The sequence below is a fragment of the Protomyctophum parallelum genome (genome assembly GCF_964188405.1).
Source record: "Protomyctophum parallelum genome assembly, chromosome: 23".
Classification (NCBI taxonomy): domain Eukaryota; kingdom Metazoa; phylum Chordata; class Actinopteri; order Myctophiformes; family Myctophidae; genus Protomyctophum; species Protomyctophum parallelum.
Window position 1 is genome coordinate 24,172,864 of NC_139715.1, and position 21,073 is coordinate 24,193,936.

Here is a 21,073-nt window from a genome sequence, read left to right on the forward strand (position 1 = left end):
TGCCCTCATGGGGACAGAAGCGTCTCACCTCCACATGTTGACAGGTCTGGATCATTTTCCCCATCAGGGACTCCAGCTCATTGTTCCTCTTGATCAAACTGCTCAGGTTGGAGTCCAGGGCTTGCTGAGAGAGAGAGAGAGAGAGAGAGAGAGAGAGAGAGAGAGAGAGAGAGAGAGAGAGAGTTAGTTGAACATTAAAGGAGTATAATCAAGAAAAAGGGAACAATAAAAAGAGGTGACAACGCCGACCCCCTCCCCGGTTTCTCTGCTTTTTATTTTGGTTTCGTTTTGCCAGAAGCCAAAATAGTATCAAGCCAGCGGGGTATCATCATCTTGCTTCAAAAGTCAAACTTCTACAAGGGAAACAGCAGGGAAAAACAAACAACTATAGCCTACAAGCTGGGTTATGAGACAAGACACCGACGAACCGGACCGCAAACCAAGGTAGCATTACATCACAGTCTCAGCCAAAAAGCTATTTAATAAACACACTGCACAAACTTTTCTCCACAGTAGTCAAGATTCAGGTCTCGTCTCGTCTACCCACAATACCTCCGGACGGTGGTGGTGTTCCTCGTCCCTGCGGTGGTGCCTCCTCATCTTGCCTCTTCCCGTGTTTCCCGACCGTGGACCACTCACTGCAGTGCAACGCGAGTGGGGAAAGAGCCTCTCACTAGAGTTTCACCCGGCCGTGGTGAATCCCTTCACTACGAGACAACGCGAGCGGGAGAGCCTGTCCCCGCTGTGCCCAAACTCCAGCCAAGCAGTAAATCACCCATCAAAAGCCTTGCCCGCGAGAGCACGCACGCACGCGACCCTGGCTAACGAAGCGAAACAGGTGCCAGCCAGCACGTCACCGCCATCTCTACCCTGATCTTTTCCGCAATGTGGACTTTTCTTGTCTTTATTTTTTTACCCGGTCCCTTCTTCTTCTTGCCTTTCTCCTTCCCCCTTTTGCCTTCTTTTGCGTCTCCTTTTCGCTACAGGGAAACAAGCCGCCTCTCGCTTACTCAGAGCTCCGTCATATTATTGCCAACCAGAGCGTGCTAAGCCACTCCAAGGCTGGCTGCATCTGTGCTGTGCACTGACCGGCTTTAAGCTTAGAGTAAAGATAAACCCCTCTCCTCTTATTGAAAATGGGTGACCCATGCGTATGGGTCAACAATATATCGCTGATGTCGGGCAGGAACCTTTTGTGTGTGTTTTGTTTTTGTAAAATAACGCCCTACTTGCTACAGCGTCACACAAAAGCATCAAAAGTACAGCACCAGATCCACAACAGCTCCAAACAGTTTTGGACAAAATAGGCCTATAGGAGGTTTCCACCCGACAGAGTCGATATGGAAAAGGTATCTTCCACCACTGTGTTGTATATGCATGCGTTAATATATATCGCGTTAATAATATTTCTATTACAGTGCTCATTGAGGTCGAGTACTCATGCAGCACATCTTGAGTGCTGTGATTCAGATGAGCGGCTGAATGTTCCCATGGATGTTCCTCTCCAGAGTGTAAGTAATTCCTCTTCAGACGTGTATTTTTGGACTGCCAGTCAGTGTGAATGAGAGCCTCTCTGCTGTAATGGTTGCCATTAAAAAGGAGCTATACCCACCCAGAGGGAATGGCGTGTAAACAAAAGGGATGGCCGGATGAGAGTTTTAGAGGCCCAGATAAAGGCAAAAGTGTTTGTGACATGTGTGTGTATGTGTGTGTGTGTGTGTGTGTGTGTGTGTGTTTCTGTGTGTGTGTGTGTGTGTGTGTGTGTGTGTGTGTGTGTGTGTGCGTGCGTGCGGCCGCACGTGCTGCAGTTCATTCAACTGCCTGTGTGGGCTTAATGGATGGCCTCAATACGACGATGACGACACGGCGGTCTGCCGCGAGAGGGACACTCCGCCAGCGTCACAATCAACAGGGTTTAAAATAAACCACCACTCAGAGAGAAGAAGACCCCACGGGCAAGACAAGGGCAGCTCCAACATTAAGTCAACAGCACAAGCACGTAATTCATATACACATGTTTCACACACACACACACACACACACACACACACACACACACACACACACAAGTGCGTGCATGCGTGCGTGGGTTCATGCATATAAGCGTTTGCATGTATATGTTGTGCCCATATTGTCTGTTGGTATTAAGGTCATGGGAAGGGAATTAAACCTGTTTGTCTGTTATTGTGCTTGTCTGTCTGTCTGTCTGTCTGTCTGTCTGTCTGTCAGTCTGTCAGTCTAATGATGATCTGTCTGAAAGAAAAACGTGACTAAGGCTTGCTGCGCCAACAGGCAGGAAGCCCAAATACAAGGTATCTTGTGTGCTAAGCTGACATTTTCACCTGAGGGTGGCACCAGAGGAAAGGCCATAGTTTCATTAATGCTTCGTGACTCTGGGTCATTATGGTTCCACGTTCAGGAGCCTGTTTTTGTAGTATGAGGCAAAGTAAACCCCTTGGACAAGACGTTAGTATGTTGCAGGGACTTGATGCTGAGTGCATCAGCGAGGCATTGGGTACCATTTGTGTCATGGCAGACACTCTAACCACAAAGTAGAGGAAAGGTTGGGAGGTCAATCAAATAGTTGGGGGCCAGGGCTCATCCTCTGGAGAGCCTGAATTCAATGCAATCTGCCCATCAGATTTAGAGATATCTTAGGTGAAAGTGGAATGTTTGGCCAAAGGGTGTTGCTAGAGGAAAGGCTGCAGCGGTCACCAGACTCAGATGGGTTCGTCCTTGCGGAGTGCATTTAGTTGCATGCTTTCACCTGCCTATTACATCGGGAGAGTGTGTGTGTAGTTAGGAAAGTGTGGCCTGGAAAGGCCATTGGGACAGACAACTGCTAATGGGGGTAATAAATGTGATAAAACAAGAGGTAAGATTTAAAGACTTGAGATTGAGTCCAAGGAAGAGCTTGAACAAGGTATACATTTAGCAATATTTAGTTATATGGACCATTCCGTTTGGCCTACAGTTTCTGTTGGTCTTTCTTTCTGGTGGTCCAGCTATCATTTTCAATGTGGTTATTCCAAAAGAATCTTGAGAGCTATAATTTTAAATTGTTGTGTTATTAAGCCAAACTCAGCTGCTGAATTATTTAAGGATAAGATGTAAGGCAAAAGCCTCTAGGGAAAGTGCAAACTTTATGGGATTTGTTGCAACTTTGTTCTCTCCTCGAATTAGAGAAGCAAGGAAGTAGTACAGAATACTACAGAGTCATTATTTGATGGCCCTTCAGAACGGCTCGCCATCCCGACTGGCGGAAACCAAGGTCCGTCTGTGCTCCAATTCAATATCGAGAGCCAACCGCAATATCGTTTGGCCACCGCCAAAGTCAGGACAGAAACCATCCCATGAAATCAATAAGAATTCTTGAAATAATTATGCAGGCTGGGAGGCCGAAGGATACCTTTTCATGGGCTTGAGAGGTATGCCAACGCTAACATTATGGCTGCATGGCAAGGCGGTCGGGCCGTGTAAGTGACGTTTGACAGTAGAACTAATTGCCCTCCCTCCCCGGGGTCCGCTTGTGGCGGAGCGGCAACTGCAGTGAAATCGCTTGAAATGTAAATACACTTCTAAATATAAGTGGACTTTTCCTGAGCGCGGTCAGCTGGTGTTCGAGGCACTTTGCGGCTGAGTTTCTTCAAAAGAAACCAGAGTCTTTCCACAGCATCTGCTCCTAATCAGCCGAGAGCGGTAGGAAAGTAGGACTTTACAAGTCATGGCTGTAACGCGCGTTGCGCTGCATCTCGTTGAATTAGAATCCATCCCTTTGAAACCTCACAGTGAATACCGGCCTTTCATCGCCCCTGTCTTCTCTAAACCAATGAAAAGAATGTCCTTGGAATTATATCCTATGTATACTGTGTGTGTGTGTGTGTGTGTGTGTGTCAATTCAATTCAATTCAATCTTTATTGCATACTCAGGGGAATCCATATCCCAGTACAAAACAACAATACAATAGATAAATAATTTAGAAAGAAATAAAAACAGTTCCACCATGTTCAGTTTCGAACATACAGACACGTTCGCCAATGGTTCCACAGTCTGGAGGAGAACCTGACAGAACTACGTATCGGGTTAGTATTAGTAATGACATCAAGGATGTCATTTACTGACTCAGATACTCTACACATAAATCTATACATAAGATTGCGTAGCACAGCAGAGCAGGTGGGGACCCCAACACTGACGAACATCTGGCTTGCACTGGAGCTTCTTGGAGCTCTCAGAAGCAGCCTCATACAGTCATTGTAGGCCACTGTCAATCGTCTGATACTGGCCTGCTTGTAGCGGCACCACAGGTGGGCGGTACACAGGGGTGTACAAAAGGATTTAAAAAGTGAAATCTTCACCGGTACCGAGCACATGCAAAGTTTTCTACACAGCATGTTTCCTTGCGCATACAGCATCCGACGCTGTCTATATATGTCCTTGTCATCAGAGAGGTCATTCGAGATGATGTGGCCCAAACATTTAATCTCACTGCAGACACTAAGGACAGAGCCAGAGAGATAAACAGTATCTATAACACATTCACCCTCGAGCGCCGCTTTCGCGCAGACAGCCATGCATTGTTGGGAATGATGGACGCATACACAGACAAATGCGAAAATGGCCCTCGGCGTCGACCCAGACAAGTTGGCCACTAAATTGCCCCCAGCGCAAATCGTCCCACGTCTCAAAATGACTGGCGAGTCAGTGCAAAATGTACCAGGGCATACATGTCCTGTAGCCAAATACTAACTCCATTCGACTCCCCATTACGGTGTGTGTGTGTGTGTGTGTGTGTGTGTGTGTGTGTGTGTGTGTGTGTGTGTGTGTGTGTGTGCGCGTGTGTGTGTGTGTGTGAGATAACAACCAGGATGAAGGACAGAATAGACAGACAGACAGACAGACAGACAGACAGACAGAAAGGGTGACTCAGAGCTAGAGAGACAAACAGAGGAAGAGAGAGAGACAAAGACACGGAGAGGCCGAAGGCACAAGACGTCTGACAACCCGAAAATTGCCGTTCGGCGCACACTGTGAGCTCGATAATAGGCAGTTGACGACGAGTCTTCAAATGTCTTGTCTGAGTATGTAATTTAAGCATAACACCGTCTGAGAGAGAAAAAGAGAGAGAGAGATGGAGAGAACTCCCCAGGTTTCTGTGTCTATTATCCGTTTACCACTACGATTCCTATACACGTCTCCATTTTGCAAACTTCACCTGCAGCGTTGTGGGTATCTGTCTGGATTCTTGGCGCATGCGACAATAAATCACATCGCACCTTGACTTAGAATTGTCCCTGCCTCCCACAGCGCATCCAGAGGTCCTCCTCCGTCAGATGTAAACAGTGTGATTGCATTTATAGGCAGAGGGAAGTAAACAGCACTCAGCTGGGTCTCGTAAAGCATCAAGCGCTTGTGCTTTGTGTTTGTGCGGGCGGGTGGAGGACAGTGAGCGACAGAATGTTTGCACAGTGACAGAATTATGTCATATGAATAATGAGAGGGAAACTTAAAAGCATTCCTTTATGCACGTTTGTGTGGCTGCTCTCTTTGTGGCTACCGGTATACAGTATACGGTATACAGAGTCGTAGTGTTGTTTTCTAAAGGTATCATGATGGACAGGGGCCGCTAGAGATTCTTCTGACCTGAGATCAGATTCTAAAAATGTCTTCTACATCCTGACAGTTTTCCATTCTGACCTGAGATCAGATTCTAAAAATGTCTTCTACGTCAGTCGCTCTTCGATTTTTCAAAAATAGCAGACCTACAGGCTCGTAGCGCGCCACTCGGTGGCGCGCTATGAGCTTGTAGATCTGCTATTTTTAAATAGCTAAAGCACGACATGATGCTAACACTAAAATGGGTTCCCGCCCCAAAATGGGTTAAACAAAGATGGAGTGACTAAAGTCTAAGGAATTGAGAAACAAGACAGAATGGACGGGCCCTGTGGTACGCTAAACACTGTTTCAGGTTTCATTATTCTGTTCACATTCTCTGCTTAAGCTAGTTCTTGAGTCACATGGTGACAGGAGTTTCCCATTGTTTCGCTCAAGCCTTGAGGCAAAAGGTCAAGGCAGATGTAGCAGATGTTGTTTTTTTCACAGGCAGAAGACTATATTGCATTTGTGTGTGTGTGTGTGTGTGTGTGTGTGTGTGTGTGTGTGTGTGTGTGTGTGTGTGTGTGTGTGTGCAGTATATACTGTACTGCAATTAACTGAGTCTGTGTGTGCAGATTGCAGAAGAGCGGAGTACATTTAAGGCTTGCCATTGTTTATGCCACAGCATATACAGATAAATAAATAGCGTTTTGTCAACATGCAAGCATCGAGGATGAAGCAGGTTTTAATTGTCACTTACTCATACAACAAACGTTCATCACGTTTGCTGCTGTTTTAAAGTCCAGACTAGGGTGTTTCAGTGACCTCAATCAAAATAATTCAAACTAATATAGGAAATCGACATGTAAAATTCATAAACGTCAAATATAACTATCCAGATAACCTTTAGGTCGGCAGATATTGGCAGTCAAAATCTGATTTGCTGTCAGTTTCCTGTGAAGAGCATACCGGTAATTCTTATCTCCAAATAGGAAAAGGGTTTTCGCACAGTTAAGCTCTAAGAGTTTAACTGTCCCACAGTTATACAAAGAAAGTAGTTCAGTTCAAATTGTTCAAGTTATACAGGGTGCATAAGTGTATTTTGCCTGTCATATTGTAATACAAGACACTAATCTCAGGCACTCCGAATTGCGTGCTTGGGGATACTTCATAAATAAATAAACAAACCTGAAAATATTCTTGTTTTTCTCACTTGAAAATCTACCTTGGTGTTTGCCATTAATATTGTATGGGCCTTGAGTTGACATCCTGCTGGAAGTGGCCTAGATTTGAACCACTTTAACCATAATTTTCTAATTAAAAAAATAACAGATGTACAAGCTCTTAGCACAAAGTATATATATATATATATATATATATATATATATATATATATATATATATATATACTGTATTAAAAAGAGAAAAAAGGGACTGCACACTCCAGGGAACAGAGACGGACAACTTATTTATTTCGCCGTGAGCTTGGTCAGGTGGTATAGCACCTGACGAAGCTCATATATATATATATATATGCAAAAGTGTCCAATATTTTGAGATGGTGGTCCGTGGGAAATGCATATCTTTTTGGGGATCCTTGACATGAAAAAGGTTTGAGAACCAGTGATAATAGCTGTAGCAGCATGCATTTCTCAGAAAACTGTTACAGGATTTAGATTTTAGAAGATTGGGTAGAATCTTCCACAGGTCTTAATGGGTCAATTGAACTGAGTGGACTCGGTATGTAGAGAATGCTATTCCCCCTCCCCTTCAATGTGTTCACACTGTCATTGCAATGAGTGTCCACTCTGGGGACGGCTCAGGGTCTTAATGTGGCCGTTGGATCTGACTCTCGGCACGCGCCATGCTGCCTGTAATGAGCAACTCGTTCCCAGGGTTACTTATGTATGGAAGATAGACTGCAGAACTGACTCAACACAACTATGTCAATTCTGTAAGGGGCCTCTAGGGGGCGGCGGTGGAGCTCGTACAGTCTCAGCAGCTGTGGTTGTCAAACTTTTAAATTTAAAATGCCTCCTGTTGTAGTAGGCTATGCATTAGGCCACCGTTTCCCACACATATTTTATTATTTCAAAAATCGATCATTTTCAGAAATTAAAAAGATTTGTTTTTAAAAAGAGAATGTCATAAATTAAAGAGAATGATGATAATAACAAAATGTTTTAGTGTAGCTAAGAGATACTTCAACTAGGACCCAGCTTTAATGAGTTTCACTTCACCAGGCATTTCAAGGTTTCAGTACGAGCTACTTATACAAAACTAACGGTACACACGGCAAACCAATACAGGTTCTCTCTCAGGTTAAAATGGTAGAAGGGGGGAAGAGTCCCATTTTGAAACATTCCCGATGGGTATGGTCTGAGGTCCATAGGCTGATGGGGAAATCCCAATATAAACAGGGATATTCTTCTATATGGGATAATCCACGCATCTTGATAGGTAAATATTCATTTTGCTGGGAGCCTTGGCAAATAAATGGCATAGGTGTAATTGATGATTTATATATGGATACAACTTTTAAGTCATATCAGGAGTTGGAGAATCAATTTAATGTGATGGGTAGGGGTGAATTTTGGAAATATCTTCAACTAAGAAGTAGTGTTGGAAGTGTCTTCAACCTTAACAGGGGTATAGAGGAACCTAATATGTTGAAAACAATTTTTGACTGGCCACCGACAATGCATAGGGCTTCAATAATTTACAAAAATATAATGGAATTACAAAGTGCAAAGACTGAAAATCTTAGATTAATATGGCAAAGGGATTTAGGATGGGCTTGGTGGAAGACAAACGGTGTTGGAAATGTAAAGGGGAAGATGGTACATTTTTACATGCCTTTTGGGAATGTCCTGTGGTTGTGCCTTTCTGGAAAGAGGTACTGGGGAAACTTGGAGACTGGATTGAAATAAGTATGATTGAACCCTACAAACCCTCCCGCGCACTCAGATCAGCCAACGCAGGGAAGCTGGAAGTACCCTCACTAAAAACGCCGGGACAACGCTCCACATGTCCCAAACTCTTCTCCCTTCTGGCTCCAAAACTGTGGAATGCACTTCCCATTGCAGTCAGATCTGCAGCATCACTCCCAATCTTCCGCCGTAGCCTGAAAACCCACCTTTTCAGACTCAATCATGGCCCATAGCACTTACCCCACCCCATTAGATAGCATTTCTGTTGGCTTAGATAGCATTTGACACAGACTTATAGCATGTTATGTAGACAGCACTATAATTGCATTGTATATAGTCATAGCACGCCATAGTACATATGTATAGCATAGTAGTAAATATTTATAGTTTATATGTATAGTGTATGTATAGTTTAATTATATAGATATTCCACTGTTACTTTCTTAGCTTACGCATGTTTCATGATAAATGCTTTTATGTGATGTATTCCCATGCTTTTGTTCTTGCTTAATGTAAGTCGCTCTGGATTAAGAGCGTCTGCTAAATGCCTAAATTGTAAATTGTAATACTACCAGAATGCCCAAGGTTATGTCTCTCGGGAGATCGCACGGTGCTGCCACAGGGGGTCACCAAGGCACAACATGCATTGGTGACTGCAGGCCTTATTACTAGTGCAGCTAGGTTGATACTGAGAAACTGGAAGAGCTCTGCTACGCCAGAGATCACAGACTGGACCCAACTTATGACTGAAACGGCATCCTTTGAATACTCAATTGCCAGGAGGAATAACGTCAAAGGGAAGTTCCATGAGATATGGGACTACTTTTATTTATATATCAAAGGATTGTTGTAACATTTTGTATTTGTACATTACATATGATATAACCATGAGTGTCAACAACAGAGTGTGGAGGGGTGTTGTCCAGGGGTTTTCTTTTTTTTGACTGCTAGGTGTGTTTTGTTTTTTGTTTGTTTTTTCTTGTCTTTTTCTTTTGTGTAAGTCATGTGAATTTTTTATGCTTTATTTAAAATCATTCGAGTCACGTGCTTGATGTTTTCGTGAAGGAAACGATCTAGACATAACTCCCCGCAGGGTATATGGAAATACACATTTACACCGTAAGTCTACCGCCTATTTTGGCTCTAAAGAATAAACAGCCAGCCCTGTCGCTGGTGATTAAAGATAGTGGAGAGTAGTCATAAAGAAAATATGAATGCCCTCCGTGACACATTCTAATGCATCTCAGTGCACTCTGCTAAACATGCAAGAGTGGGTGAAGGATGGGTGAATCACTGAGTTAGGTTATTTCTGTTGCTGCCACCGCAACAGAAATAAAGGATAATACATCAGAGCATTTAATAATATATTGAAGTCAAGCTAAACTATAAAAACTATAGAATTATTGGTTTGGCTCAGGAGGTAGAGCAGAGGTCGTCCAATGATGCCTGGGTCGGCGGTTCGAATCCCGGCTCCCCCTGTCCACATGTCGAAGTGTCCTTGGGGGAAGACACTGAACCATTGCCTCCAATGAGTTGGTCGGTGTGAGCCTCCAATGGTGTGTGAATGTGGGAAGTGAGGACGCTGGCGTCGGGGTGCCTACTTAGTTTAGACTAGTCATTGGTTAGACATAAGGTTGGTGAGGGGTGCGTTAAAACGACCGGATTAAGGTTGGTGAGGGGTGCGTTAAAACGACCGGATTAAGGTTGGTGAGGGGTGCGTTAAAACGACTGGATTAAGGTTGGTGAGGGGTGCGTTAAAACGACTGGATTAAGGTTGGTGAGGGGTGCGTTAAAACGACTGGATTAAGGTTGGTGAGGGGTGCGTTAAAACGACTGGATTAAGGTTGGTGAGGGGTGCGTTAAAACGACTGGATTAAGGTTGGTGAGGGGTGCGTTAAAACGACTGGATTAAGGTTGGTGAGGGGTGCGTTAAGGGTTGGGAGAGGGTTAAGGTTAGGTTTAGGTGTGCTGCCCCGTGGGAGGTTAGGGTTGGCGTCGACTGTTTACCGCTTCACCTCCCAATGTACAGTATGAATGAATGAACCATTGTAAAGTGATTTGAGCACTTGGAAAAGTGCTATAAAAATGCAATTAATGTACCTATTGTAATCCATAACCTGACGAGTATAGGCCTAAATTTGTATGGGTACGTTTTATCCAAAATACAATTTACAGGCAGCCATCCCATTACGGCGTCGCAGATTATATGACGGATGTATAGACATGATAGGGAAAAATATACTATATTTTGTTCATAATTGATCCATTAATGTTACAGTTGGCAATTAGCTTGCTTATCGGAAAGGCATTGCCCCGTTCTGTTTTGCAGTAAAGTGATGTGTAATCTCACTGGATGTGTGGTGGAGGGGGAGAGAGAGAGAGAGAGAGAGAGAGAGAGAGAGAGAGAGAGAGAGAGAGAGAGAGAGATGTAACTGAAATAGGTAGTGACCTGTCCTGTGCTCTCATTGTTAATTAGTCTTCCCTGCTTTCTCATACTAAACAGCTGTGAATGTGCGGGGAAACAGCTGCACCTGAAGACACCTGCACTGCCGACAAAAGGAGGCCATGAGAGATACACACGCCACAATGTATTCTGGATAGTTGTAACAGCTTAATAATGACTAAATGTATAAATAGGCCCTCCGAGGGAGGCCCATAATATCATAAACATAATGAATGGCTATATTAACATAGTTTTATTATATAGACAGTTATCCTTAAGGCAACACCAACAGCCTAAGCAAAACAATACAAATTATATAGTTTGTCTCACTAAAGTGTCATGGCTGTGGGCGAAAGGCCGTTGCACCGCACACACCGGTGCACACCCTTGACGAAAATAAATTCTTGCTTGTTTGCGCTTTGCTCCGACAGCATGAGTTTTCGATGTGACAGAAAGTCTATATTACCATGCTACCACCCTGTGGCCATTCATAAAATATATAACGCCGCTTGGAAACGATTGGAGCCTGTTATTTCATTAAAAGGAAAAGGAACCATTTCTTCTGAGATGTGTAGCTAGGCTATTTCCCTAATGAATAGCGACATTGCACCGGCAAAACAATTTCCCAGTCCTCTAGTAATGTAGGTATATGAGTATGGACATTAGTTTGTCATGCCATTTCCCCAGAGGACGTTTATGTTATTTGTCTGTGTTGTGTTTTGTGAACTATATAGTAACTGATCTGGGGTGAGTTAAGTTTAGTGCCTTGAGTTCTCCGTTCTAGCACTACAGCTGCCTGTGAGGTTTCAACTTTCACTACTGAATGGTTAGAGAATGGTGAGAGATGCATGTAGGAGCTGTCCTCTCCTACATGAATAGTCAAATTATATAGTCGCTTTTGTCTTAGTTGACCATGACTTTGTTAAATGATCGGTCCAGTGATTCCCAACCTTTTATTTATTATTGCAAGTTTGCCCCAAATAATGGTGGTCAAAATGAGTTTTCATTGTGATACAGATAAAACATTGATCCAAGCCTATAGAACACGATCAATTGATTGATCATGCTCCGACATGCACACAATGTGCTGCATTGTGAGCTTGTAGATCTGCTATCTTTGCACGTAAATCAGGCTCATCACATCAGGCGCACAATAAGTGAGAATACGAGAGAATCCATGCAGTCAAGGACAGCCCTATAAATGCATGCGATTTGTTCCACATCCATCTTCTAAGTGCTGAAGAAAATCGTTCAGGTGTACCTTCAGCCCAAAAACAACAGAGAGACGGATCCTCACTAAAGGGCCACGACCTTCCACACATTCCATTCAGTATGGATTTGAATGTGACAGTGACTAAGAGCACACGCACACACACACACGCACACACAGAAAGAGAGAGAGAAAGAGAGAGAGAGAGAGAGGAGTCCCTCTAGACACTCACCAGAGTAGTCTACCAGGTCTGCTCAATTAACCACGCCTCCACCTCCGCCCAACAGGCAATTAGCTGTCGTTAACCTGCAACCTCATTGAAGACGCTGTGTCCCAGCACTAATGACATTCCCTGCGTGCGAGCGTGCGCGCGCGCGTGTGTGTGTGTGTTTGTATAACTGTACTTGCGAGGTACTAATGCCCCCACAAGTAGAGTAGAGCACATTGCTGCTGTCGGGCAGAAACTTCATATTTAAACGTTTTGTGTTTTTTCATAAATTAACGCCCTGGTTTATCACTTTTTTCACTCGTTTCGAGCTTGTAGAGCTACTACTTTCGCTATTTTTGTATTTGAATCATGACAGTTGTTACCAAACATAGAAAGGTAGACTCCTTCGGCTTTGTAGCGCATGTGCAAAAGTGAGGGCAAGCTTCCATGTTGGTGCTTCACGAGTCTCGCGTATCCAGACAACCATTGCGAGAGGCAACAGTCTGGCAACGCCAGTGTGCTTCACAAAAGCTTCCGTGTGCGTCACAGAGGGGACATTCGGCTCTGACAAGTCCCGGAAAAGACGCACTGTGATTGGCCAGTGGGCTAGTCACTCGAGTGGCAGCGTGGCGTAGCGTGCCTTCCGCACTTCCGGAGCACTTCTGCCCTCATGTCGATACACGTCGCTCCAATGAACTGCTTCGGCCAATGAGGCCATGGATGTTTTTCATCTATGATTACGAGCCCTCCAAACGACAGAGACGAGATGAGAAATAGACTTTGAGGGAAGCATTTTCCTGATCCTCACAAGAACAATGTTTTATGGTTAACCCAGATGTTGTAGAGATACATTTACAATTAGAAAAGGGTTCAGGTTGCGGTTATAGGATGGATTAGGCATTTAATAATTTAAGGATTACACTTAAGTTGCGCACTGAGTCCCGCGCTGAAGAAAATAGCTGCGACTTGCACGTTTTAGGCTTGTATATTTGCTCTTTTTCAGTCTAAGGCTTATGATTTAAAATGGATATGAAAAAATAAATTGCATGCATAAAAGCAATCATGTTGATGTCCTCACAAGTATAGTAATATAAACCTGTGTGTGTGTGTGTGCACGTGCGTGAGTGCGTGCGTGCGTGCGCTTGGGCGCTTATGAATACCCTCCTGGCACACAGGGGTGGTGTAGTAATTATGATAATTGTTTAATTATGCGGCAGAGATAATGAATCAGCGGGAGTTGATAAAAATCACCGGATAATTGAGTTAGAAACATCAGCCACGATAACAGGGCAGTTCACACCGCAATTTATTTCCTACCTTTTTTTAAATGTATTATCTCCCCAAGGCTAATAAACGCCAGCTATCTAATATATACCAGCATCATGTGTATTATAAGATAAAGAGCTGAGCCAAAATCTCTCATATCACCTAATCTCCCATAAGTTCCATTGCAATTCATCACACCCTTCCCCTCAAAAACAGCAAGCAGAGGATTCCTGACTCATTTGCATGAAGTGTGTGTACAGTAATGTCCCGCAGTGTTCCCAGTAATACGCAGAGCCCAAATCAGCAAGCATGAAAGGAGGTGCTTCACTTGATAAATGACACCCCACTTAATTTACCCTCCAACCCCCTAATACGCACGGAGCTTAACACAACAAAAATAACACAGGGGACAGTTGCATCGCATTACAAAAAAAGAACACACACACACACACACACACCCCCCCCCACACACACACACACACACACACACAGCCTTCCTCCCTCCTCCTCTTCTTACCCGCAGCTTCTCGTAGCGGTCGCTCAGCGCTGCCACCTGGTGGTCGCGGTGCCTCCCGACCAGCTTGCACAGCGAGCAGATGAGCTGGTCGTCGGTGACGCAGTACATGTTCACCTTCTCCTCCTCGTGCTCCAGGCACTGGAGGCCGCGCAGGTGCGAGTCGGGCATGGGCTCGATGAGCCGGTGGCCCGTGAAGGGCCTCTTGTTGGGGTGCGTGGCGCGCAGGCACTCGTCGCAGTACGACACCTCGCACGTCACGCACGTCTTGACCGCCTGCTGCGGCGGGTCCTGCTCGCAGAACTGGCACTGGACGGGCTCCGGCGGCGTGCCGGGGCTGCCCGACATGGCGGTGGTGGCGTCCGTGCAGGCGCTGACGGGGACCAGCGCCAGCCGGTCGTCGCAGCCGCCGGGGGAGTTGGGCCCGCTGGGGGGCGCGGAGGGCAGCAGCGCGGGCAGCAGGGGCAGTCCGGCGGCGGAGCACGAGGCGGCGCGCTGCACGCGGTCAATGATGTTCTGCAGGGTGACGTTCCTCTTCAGTCCCTCGAGGCCGCGCTGCGGGCTCAGGGAGATGACATAGCGGCACGTCGGGCACTGGAAGGCGCTGATGCTGTGGACGGACTCGTGGGTGGCGCAGTGGGACGCGAGGATGCGGTGGGCGCAGCCGAAGCACAGGCTGTGGGCGCAGGGCAGCAGCAGCGGGTCCTCGAAGAGCTCCAGGCAGATTGGGCAGGTCAGCTCCGACTCCAGGCTGTCCATGCTGCTCTAGAAGGGGCCGGGCCAGGAGGGGCAGCGGGACAGCGAAATCCAGGAGAGCCGCTCGGCCGCCTGCAAAGCAACAGGGTGAGAGAGAGAGAGAGAGATAGAGGGAGGGGAGAGAGAGAGAGAGATTTTGGATTAAATGGAGTGAAACAGCTTACGTCTCTCACTGTGTACGCTGCAGGGTTTATGTCTCCACGGAGCACAGTTTGGAGAAATACACAGATGACTTAAAGAATGAGTGTGAGGCAATTGATTTCACATAAAATATGAGGGGGAGGAAATGAGGGGAAAGTGATAACCAAAGGGGATGACCAGACATCAACAGAATGCATGAACAGTTTGTTTAGACTGCAGTTGTTAGTTGCTGTTGTTCGCATCAGAAATGGAACTGGACAATGGGAAAATGTCAGGCCATGAAAGTGTTTTTGTCAACAGGCCACATGTGGTTTGACCAATTTCATCACCATGCAGCACTGGAACTGAGAGACAATGAGTGGTTTTGAAAGCAGGACTACTGTAGCCTGGCCTAGCCTGCATGCTTTCTGGTCTAGAGGGGAGGGTGCCGGTCGAAAACTGGTTCACCGATCTGAGCACCCACCCCCAGCCCAAATTTGGAGCGACGTGCCTCTGCTCCGTTATTGGTTAGCGAAATACAAGGAAGTGGGCTTACTATGCCAGGTCTTCCAATGGGTTTCCCCAGGCTTTTCTTTTTGTTCGCCCCAACAAAAATGTAATCCTGGTATTAGGCTACTATAGGACTGTGACTGCAGTATTTTTCCCTTTTTATAAGTGTACAGATGTTAACTGAATATTTGAGTCATTGTTGACTAAACAGTTTATAAGTCTATACGTTTATAAGTCATCATGGGTCTTCTCCAGGGCCTTTCAGCTTGACTTTTCACGTCAAACCGTGGTTCAAAAAAATGACCAATGACAAATGAAAAACAACAACTTCGCAATGATATTCAGAATGTTTTGTATGTATTGCCTGTTTCAAACCTCTTTGAACGCTCTGCAAGTTGATTTCCAAACTGTACTGAAACAAATGGAAGGTGATATGTCTTTCCTGGAACTCAAACAAGCCAGGGTGTGTGCATTGGAAACTGGTCAACAGTCACGTCAAACACACCGTGAGTCATGGTGCAGCCCGGCTACACATGCCAGAATACAATGCTTTTTCTGACTGCAAGTCAAACTAGAGAATAGTATGAATAAACACGCATGCACAAACACACCCAAGAGTAATGTTGGTTTTGACAGCAATTTTTTATTTAGTATTAGTCATATAAAGTCTTTTGAATCAAATTCCATTTAGTGTTAGTCATGTTTTAGTCATCGGAAATGTTTTAGTAGTTAGTTTAGTTTTAGTTGACTAAAACTAACCCATTTAGGCCTGACGCCCTGACCTCAATTTCTTTTTTAAATCTTCTAAATCCTCCAGTTTTCTGAAATAAATATTTTCACGATTTTTCAAAAATAGCTACAAGCCACTCGGTGGCACGCTATGAGCTTGTAGATCTGCTATTTTTCAATAGCTAAATTATAACATAATGTCTAACACCAAAAGGGGTTCCCGCCCCAAAATGGGCTAAACACACCTGCACACAACCAGCCATAAAATGATTGTCTTTTGACAGTCTGTCGAAATGAACACGGACCCAGAAACATATAGTCAGACATGCACAACCATCCAGACACACAGACAACGTCTGCCTCCTAGAAGGAAGCTATACAGCCAAAATTCAATAATACGATCCCACGAGAGTCAGCCAAAATGTCTGCTTGCTTTCGCACCTCTGGCACGTACCGTCCGTGATAATCACACCGATCAGCCATGAATAAAATAGACCACGGCTGCGAGGTCTGGTGTCAATCTTCCAGCACATTCACCCAGACATTCACAGACTGTCATTCCACATCAGTGATTCTATGAGGCCGATTTTACCAAACAGATTTCTGAAAAACGTGATATATCAGTGGTGCTCAAACTTTTTCACGTCAAGGACTCAAAAGAGTATTTGGCTGCCGTCGACCCCCATTTCACAATAGTTTTGTTTCATGGATCCCCAGAAGCAAAGATTTGAGTTAAAAAAATGTAGTGCGGCACGAAGTGACGCACTATGAGCTTGTATATCCGCTACTTTTGAATAGCCAACATATAAAATAATGATGGAAGTGTTTAAGGTGGGGCCAATTTGAAAGGAGAATATATCATTTTTATTTTTAAGTTGTAATGTCATGAAAGTTCTAGATCGGAGCTATAGAGCGTTTTAGATTAACACTCTGAGCAAAGCCTATACCACACACTTTACAAGTACAGGGCTTTTCCCCTGTATGAGTCTTCATGTGTGATTTTAGATTTCCGATAGACCCGGAAAAGAAATCCCGGTTCATTTTCCTCATAGACTTTTCAGAAAGTATTTATTTAAAGACGTTTACGCCGCGGACAAAGACAACTCTTGTCGTGACAAATCATGAAAACAAACAACCTTTTTCGGGCTGAACAAATAATTAGAAAGAAGAAGAAAACGGCAGGTTACAACCCTTTTTTTGTTTTTTCTTTTTTGTAATTATTTGTTTGGTCCAAAATATCGTGTTTGTTTGTTGTCATGATTTGTCACGACAAGAGTTGGCTTTGTAGGACGCTTATAAGGTCTTTAAATAAATACGTTTTGAAATGTCTATGGGAAAAATGCATTGAAACTATTTCCTGGGCCTGGCGTCATCATGAAAGGGGGCGGGACTGCGACGCTAGTCTATAGTGTGAGTCGGTGCAGAACAAACAGGCAAAATCCGAGGAGTCAATTTCAAATAAAAAATGGTTTACTTTTTCTCACAGGTAGATAACTCATGGCCGGAGTCCAACGTGATTTGCAATTTATAAAATAAAAACGAGAGAACGGCGATGTTCAAATCAAGTCCAAATAATGTCTATATCACTTTGAAGAAAGGACGAGGCTGCACTGACCGTAGCCTACAGGAATACTGATCTAACACTAGAGATGCTTGCCAATAACTACCATTATACTATTAATGATAATTAGGAATAACAAAATCATATTTGGCTATCACAGACTGTTCCCGGGACCAAAGTACAGCGGCTTTCCGAGGACAGGAGGCAGTGCTATTCTCAGAGTGCAGCAGTACATTTGCAGCAGATGTCACTGTTTACTGAGCTGTGGGCTCGCGTGCTCTAGTCTCCACCCAACGGTACGGAACTCTGTGACCTAGATCACCAACGACTAGTACATAAATATGCCACATCTCCAGTGGTGTAAACTGTAAAGTAACAGAGTGCATTTAATCAAGTATAGTATACTTAGGTCAAATGTAGACCCATTTTGACTGTACTTGCGTGTTTACCATACAGTCCGAGGCAAATGTTCTTTTTACGCCACTACAATCATTTTAGTGATTTTTAGATTTCAATCATTATTTCAAAACATACGATATTAACAACTTCAGCCCTATATATTCCAGCAATCTGGAAATAGTTGATCTACAAGCTCACAATGCGTGGCCGTGGCGATGCGACGCATTGTGAGCTTGCAGATCTGCTATTTTCAGAAGATTTGTATATATATATATTTGAAAACTGAGTAATTTTACTTTGACACTTTAAGACAAGTATAATTTGTATGTCTTGTCAATACTTTTTTACTTTGACTCAAGTAATTTTTTAATACAGGTACTTGTACTGGTAACAGAGTAAATCGACATTGCAGTATTGTATTTGAATTACTGTACAGTAAGAAAGATATGTGAGTACCTCTCTCTCTCTTACAGTCTTTCTCAGTCGTCTCAGTCTCAGTCCCTCTCTCTCTCTCTCTCTCTCTCTCTCTCCTCCCCCCCCCCCCCCCCCCCCCCCCCCCACCCATTCACCCATTAATTTCCCTGACCCCCTCCGATACAGCACAGTAGACACTACAGCTGCTCTGCACTCTCCTCGAGGCCTACCCCTATACTCTCCGTTCCCATGAAGGCAGTAGTTAGCTGTGGCGTTTGAATCCAGATGCGTCCTCCTTCCACACACAGATGAGCTGCCCGTGAAAGGATGTGGCAAAAAAAAAAACTGAAAAAAGGAGTCAACCAAAGGGGATGGTTAATGCCGGGTCATTGAACTCACATATACTTTAGCAAAGAATACACAACGTCAAAACGGAACACTCAACCACTCAAGTCCTACATTCTTTATTGACCGGGGTCCTCCAGGGGTCTGCACTTGGCCACCCCTTACCCCTTCTACATAAAATCTCTTTGATGAAATCAGCCGATCTTGAAGCTCACACGCGTTGTGAGGTTGTCAATCTTCCATTTTCGACCACATTTACAAGGTAAAAACTTTTTACCTGACAAATGACCATGACCTGACAAAGATGTGACAGATACATCAAATTTTTACTTGCACCCTGTGAATTAAAAAGGGCTTAAACTGTCTGAGTTGCTCCAGTGCCTTCCTTCCTCTAAAAACTAAAATACTTTTTGTCACATTTGCACAATCACATACCGCACTTCGTTGATCAGGGTGCCCCAGAGATCTGTACTCGGCCCCCTCCTTTTCACCTCTACACCAAATCTCTTCATTTAAAATAGGCAATCAACAGTTCAAGCTCACATGCATTGCACACTGTGAGCTTGTAGAGCTGGCATCTTTGCCAAAATATTTACCTACTTTCGCAGACTGTTGGCCTAAAGACATAATATAGAGATGCTATAGGGTTAATGTGGTTCAACTCATAGCAGCATGCATCCGGTGCCGAAAAACTAAAACCAAATTTAACCACTTGAACTCTACTGTAGCATCCCTATTCTTAGGGTCAATGCAACCACTGTGGTGTAAAGCATCTAAGTACATTCACTCAAGTACTGTACTTAGTTCCACCGCTGTGTTAAGTCACTGCGACCTACGTGAGAAGTGTGGAGCTGCAAGGACATCGCTACGGTATACAGACTATGGTATCAGTGGACAGCAGACTGGCTGGGTCACGGGTGGCTCCCTGACCTTTCCCTGTTTGAGACAGAGAGAGTGTCACAGTGCAAGGAGGTGTGAGAGGAATACACTAAGAGAATGTCACCCAACAATGTTGTTTGTGCGAAACAGAGACAAGGAAACGGGCAGCAGACGAAGCCAAATACAGGCAAGATTCACGCTATAGGGCTGTAACTATCGATATGATTTCCGTAGCCGTATCTATTGATACGTTATGATAACCTTTCATATAAACGTATCAATTAACCACGTAAATAATCTATCTACAGTACAGATCCCTGGGGAGACACAGGTTAATGAAGTATGTAGAGTTTAAGTGGTTATGTATCTTGAGAACTTAAGGGTGGAAGTGCAGCATTTTTAGCACCGCTAGTGGCAACGTCGATCGGTCCAACAGTTTGGTCCGAAACAAGATACTGTACCTCCAAAACTACTGTCTGACATGACACGCATGCAAGCTCTCACTCACGCACATTCCAACTTATGAACAGATTCTCATTTAAACACAGTGGTGCTCACTCTCTCTCTCTCTCTTTGAAAGGGTGTGACAGTAATATAAGCCCAGCCCGTCTCATTTTGACAGACGCACACATGCATCCATCCACCCATTCCAGCCACACTCTTTCTCTCTCTGCATGCTGCATTCATACCGCATGCCAGGGGTGGGCAACTGGTCGGCCCGGGGGCCACATGTGTCCCCTGCCTTCACTTAATGCGGCTCGCAGGTTAATATCAGAATACTGATATAGTATTGATTTCAGCTGTTACAATTCCAAACCCGCTTTAATTACTTCATGACTAGTATTAAAATGTTATTGTCTTGTTGTGTCCAATGTTGTTAACAGTTCATAAAGTTAACATAACTATAACTAAATGCATTTGAAATTCAATAAAAAAGGTTACTTTTCAGGATTCCAATTCAAAAATAGCAAAAACATTATTCAGGTTTCCAATTCAACTAATAGCAAAAATAGCTGATCTACAAGCTCAAAACGCGTCGCAACTACGACAGTAATATGCAATGTGGCCCTCTGGAGTGAGTGTGGAAATATATTGGCCCTAGTCTCCATGGTCTAAGCTGCCCATCCCTGCTGCATGTATACCTTTCCTTCTCCCTGAAATGCATCTCTGCATACCATAGGTGACACTGTTGC

At 44.4% G+C, this 21,073-nt stretch overlaps 1 protein-coding gene across 1 annotated transcript in view; it reads right to left on the reverse strand.

The window, feature by feature from the left end:
- The window catches only part of LOC310854415 (E3 ubiquitin-protein ligase Midline-1-like), a 65,322-nt gene that overhangs the window by 18,866 nt on the left and 25,383 nt on the right, over positions 1–21,073 (reverse strand). The window contains exons 2-3 of the mRNA XM_083759051.1: positions 14,171–14,995; positions 29–124 (exon numbers count right to left, since the gene is read on the reverse strand). Coding sequence (XP_083615177.1) covers positions 29–124; positions 14,171–14,926 — 852 coding nt within the window. The 5' untranslated portion in view covers positions 14,927–14,995. The remainder of the gene's footprint in view (positions 1–28; positions 125–14,170; positions 14,996–21,073) is intronic.